We start from the raw sequence: 5,063 nt of genomic DNA on the forward strand, positions 1-5,063 counted from the left end.
GTATGATTTGTTTTTGGGTAATTTATTTTTGGTTGGATTGAAGATTAAAGGTATGATTAATTAGGCTGTTTTTGGGTGGAATGAGTGGATTGCATGTTGATTTCATTAAGCATAACCGTGTTTGTTTGATTTCATTAACCATATAACATGAGGTTACTGTTACTGTTCTTTGTTTGATTATGTTTGATTATGTATAGAATGATTTGAGTGATAGAATATGAATAATTTGTTTGTTTGATTATGTATGAATAATTTTACTGATAGAATACAAAGGGGAGATACAAAATGTTGTTGTTGATCTTCACTGATAGAATAATTTTACTGATAGACTAAGTTCACTGAAATCCATTAAACATGAATTGTTGTTGCTCACAAAGGGGAGATACAAAATGTTAAACAGTTGTATGATAAAGACGGTGTCTAGATTTTTTCTGTAAATTTTTTTGATCTTCTATCAAACGGTCGGAAAATCAGAAAACCAAAATCAGAATTCCAAAATATAACCGTTGGCGCACGTAATACATGCGCCTGGTAACAGACGCTCGTAATACATGCGCTCCGAACAAACGCTCATAATACGAGCGTCCGTCCCAGACGCTCGTAAAACATGCGCCCACTCCAGACGGTCCTAATATATGCGCCCATCCCAGACGCTTCTAAAACATGCGCCCACTCCAGACGGTCGTAATATATGCGCCTCACTCATACGCCCATAAAACATGCGTCTCACGCAGACGTTAATAATACGTCCGTCTCCCGCATACGGTCATAATACATGCGCCCGGACCAGGCGCTTTTAGTAACTGCGTCCAAACCAGGCGTTTTTAATAACTGCGTCTGCTATGGGGCGTAGGTTTTATCTACGTATGGCCCGGCGGTGTTTATAATAACGCCTAACTCAAACGCTGTATATACATCCGCCCCATTATCATACATTATTTATACGTACGCCCGATGTGGAGCGTCCACTATACTTCCGTCTGAAATCATACGCCCACTATACTTCCGTCCCACTATTAATCATTTTAGTCTGGGTTGGCGACCACATTTGGTCGCAAACCCTAATTAACTGGACTAAATATGGTTTTAGTCAGTACCACTGCGGCTGAATTTGGGACCAAATTTGGGTATAGTCCCCAAATTTGGTCATGACTGTGGTTGCTCTTAGAGCCTCTCCATTCATTGCCAATTAGTTTTGAGTTGGATGCCCGTATTCTAACACTTTCGTCTCTCTGCTCCACGGCTAAACAGGTTTGCACGTCTTGTTTCTTCTATCTATATATTTTGATTGTGCCTTCTATCTATATATTTTGATTGTGCGCGGCGATCATATATATAGTCAGGTTCATGGATCTAATTACACTAGCTGTTTAGAAAATGGCTATATATGTTCTCACTTCTGTCAAGTATGTGTATACAGAGCCACACTCAGCTTTAACAGTACTTCTTTAAAATTAACAAAGAGCTATTGAACGTTTTACAATGGCCGCATATATAACTGCTACTTGTAGCCATGCATGAAACTCTAGCAACCTGGATATCGTCCTTCTCCAGTTCAATAATTAGATTTTGGTCAATTTTGTAATTTTTGTATTTAGTTTGACTAAAACTGCTATTTACGATATGGGACCTGAGATTTCATTGAGAAACAGGTTACGCCAAGAGGTCGATACCATCTTTTCTATACATCACCGACGGTTGCTTGTCATGGTAATAAAGGCGCACTTTCTGCACCAGCCAGCTATATCGTATGGAAACAATTCACCACAATCCAGAGCATTTTTCGGTCCAACTCACACATGGTCGCTGGTGTTGGCGTTCAGAAAAGACGAGCAAGAGTGCACATGTTCATGATTACATCCAAACACGAGTAGGCAGATCCGCTGCCACAATCAGACTCAAGGACGTAAACACGCCGGATCCAAGGTCATCTCCTTGAGAGAGCCACTCAGAAGCCAGTCATATGGATCATCCTGGTGGGTAAACTGTAATCACAGTACTACTACCACTGTGAGTCCATTCCATTAAATCACATTGCTTTTATTGTGTGAACTGCATTTTACGCTTTACAAAAAAAAGAAAGAAAATGTTGTATATGTTCACATTTAAGTAACCTACAAGGCGTCCCTGGGCATAACCTGGACGTAATCAGCTATTACAGGAGTTAGTGCAACATTATTTGCTTTTATCCTTGCAGGGCATAGCTTAAATTGCCAGGGATAATTTTCTATCTTTAGTTCCCTGGTTATATCGTTTAACAGATCTTCTACCATATTCCTATATTATGTGATTGGGATACTAACAATTCTTGTGGAATTTAAAAAGCTAACCAGTGCAGATGAAATTTAGCTCCAATCATACTCAAAAAAAAATATTGGTTCCCAAGACTAATTCAAACAAATACTGCTAGAACAGTAGCGACAGTTCGAGTCCTACGCGAGTTCTGGCAGCAAGGTTAAAGCATTTCTACACGAGCTGGGAACAGTAGCGACAGTTTGAGTCCTATGCGAGTTTTAGCAGTTGAATTAGTCTTCCCACTGATATTAAGAGTTGTAGCGACCCTAGTCCTACTCAAGCTCTATCAATTTTGCGCGAATCTTGAATGGTGGGATTGGCCCCTGCGCGAATTCAAGGTAGTAGAAAATTCAAAATTCAATTCATGTACGAGCGAGATGCAGCAAGGAGGTGCACCTTACGCGAGCATTAAGCAGCATAAATATCATATATAACGAAATAAACATCATATATAACGTATCACCCTTGCGCGAATTAGTCTTCCCACTCACAACTTGTTGGGCGCGAGTTGTGTATCACCTCAACTCCGGTAACCACCGCTTAGGGGCGAGATATGTAACAAAATAAATATCATATATAACGTTCGTGGAAGTTGTGTTGATTTTTAATCAACAACTTGATCGATATCATAGTTCGTGTAAGCTTTTATAGCTAAGTTCGTGGAAGTTGTGGTGATTTTTAATCCACAACTTGATCGAGATCCAAGTTCGTTAAGCTTCTATAGCTAGGTTCGTGATGCTGTGTTGACTAGCGTCCACAACAAGATCGAGAAGTTCGTTAAGCTTTTGTAGCTAGGTTCGTGCTGTTGTGTCGACTTGCGTCCACAACAAGATCGAGAAGGTCGTTAAGCTTTTATAGCTTTTCTGTCCACATGATCGAGTTCGATTGCTGTTAGAGAGATCCTCCAGCAACTTTATTCATCCATTTCAGAATTCTGAGGGGCTTTTGAGTATATATGGGATGTGTCTACCCTCAACACTGAACTTATTATACCCTCACGATGCAACCGAACTAATCATTTATGCAACATGATAGTCAATTATTGCGTCGTTTAACAGAATTTATCATACTACAGTGACCACTCATGAAGAAGAAAAATTACTAGCATAAACAAGTACTTGCGTTCGAATTTACTTGTATATGCTAGTGGGGGCGAATATGCTACTACAGGCAACTTATTTTATGCATACCAATATCAAAACAAATCGGTCAGTATATGGAGAGATGGAGATTTTCCGTCATCTGCCTTGTTATCTCAATCCTCTTCAAAGTCTTTAAAGTTATGGTTTCTCAAGACAACTAGCGAAGTAGTTATGAAGAAATATAAAGACATTCATACAGTTTCAGTGAAAGCTACCAGTTGTCAGCTTAGAATGTTTTTATACAAAAAGAGGGATCACGTACTCTGTCACACTATCTTCACCTAATAGACAAAAGAGTGTTCGCACCAAAAACACTATTAGATACCCCGGCCGGAACTCTGCTGGTGAGTTCAAAAAAGACTCAGCTTGACGAAAATGAAAATTGCTGCAAATGGTGAATAAGCAGAGGTGAGAGCGCCCCTACCGAATTTTGAAGCCGGGAGCAAGTCAGTACTCCCATGAATCTGGAAGTACATCTTCAATATCTTCCAAGTATAATTGCAGCTGCAATTCACGGGATTTGGAGTTAGCTAATTCCTGGCGCGCTCCAGCCAACTCTTCGGTCAGCACCCTTATAGCGGCAGACAACTCAGTATTTTTACTCTCCAACCGCGTGATTTCTTGCCTCGCATCAGCATCAACACCACTCGCCAAAGACCGTTGGTGATGAGCCTCTTTTAGTTGATTTACAGAGTTCATAAACTACAAGGTTCCAGTGCCCATTTATTAATACGTCTCCTTCTGGCATTTATATCAAGTATATCGAAGCTAAGCTGATCAAATCTACAAGTTACTATTTAACAGAATACACAAGTATCAATTTGACCTTACCTGAGTATAATATTCCGTCACGGCATTCTGCAAAGATTCGTAGTCGGGCTCTTTTACTGGTAGGGCAGGAGTTCGAGAAGAAGATGGACAGTTTCCACCATCAACATCAGGTACTGAAATTGAAGGAGACTGACACACCATTCCATCGTCAACATCAGGTACCGGGATTGAAGGAGGTCGACGCACTCTGGAACTCTCATTAGCCAATGTTGGGTCGGTTGACCCACTACCCAGCAGACCATGATCAGTAAGTACATGTAAATTGAACGAAGATCCAATCGGAAGGGTTGATTGGATAACCTTTTCTCCGTTATCCAAAGTTGGCTCCTTGAAACCTGAATCACATGTGGAGGAATGTTCACTCAGAAAGATGGACTTCGTTCCTTTATTTTAGAGAGCAATCTATAATTAATAAAGAAAAGGGCTAGGAGGACCACCTGATGAAATGTCTTCAGAACTTTCGTTTTCAAATCCAGGATCATCATTACTAGAACCAGAATTCGTGCTTTCTCTATTTCCAGCGAGTCCAGGGACAAATGCACCAGTCGAGGCACATACGCTTTCTTCTACGAAATTGTAATTTTTGTGAAACAAACGTTAACACATACCTTCTCCGACATGGCATCAGGGATCTAAGTAACATTGCTGCTCAGGAGTCCTGCATCTCTGTTCACGCAGTGAGGACGGTAATCCTGATGAGTCTTTCGAATTCTCCTCAACCCCCTTACATCATTTGTTCTAGGGGTTGAAATCTGAGCTTCATTTCTACCCACCGTGGGACAGTTACGCTTTCTA

At 40.6% G+C, this 5,063-nt stretch overlaps 1 protein-coding gene across 1 annotated transcript; it reads right to left on the reverse strand.

Moving 5' to 3' along the window:
• Positions 1 to 3,606: 3,606 nt before the first annotated feature.
• LOC113274108 lies at positions 3,607 to 4,859 on the reverse strand. The gene is made up of 3 exons (XM_026523602.1): positions 4,706 to 4,859; positions 4,269 to 4,603; positions 3,607 to 4,139 (listed from the first exon to the last, which is right to left on the reverse strand). Exons 2-3 carry the CDS (start codon positions 4,407 to 4,409, stop codon positions 3,885 to 3,887), a joined length of 396 nt encoding a protein of 131 aa, XP_026379387.1. The 5' UTR covers positions 4,410 to 4,603; positions 4,706 to 4,859; the 3' UTR covers positions 3,607 to 3,884.
• Positions 4,860 to 5,063: the final 204 nt, after the last annotated feature.

Source organism: Papaver somniferum, chromosome 4, assembly GCF_003573695.1.
Source record: "Papaver somniferum cultivar HN1 chromosome 4, ASM357369v1, whole genome shotgun sequence".
Lineage (NCBI taxonomy): Eukaryota > Viridiplantae > Streptophyta > Magnoliopsida > Ranunculales > Papaveraceae > Papaver > Papaver somniferum.

Excerpts from the sequence above, each read along its gene's own strand:
- LOC113274108 (XM_026523602.1), bottom strand. The coding sequence starts at position 4,409 with ATGGTGTGTCAGTCTCCTTCAATTTCAGTACCTGATGTTGATGGTGGA. Across the intron at positions 4,140-4,268 it reads TGACGGAATATTATACTCAG|TTTATGAACTCTGTAAATCA; the intron begins GTAAGGTCAAAT and ends GGAACCTTGTAG.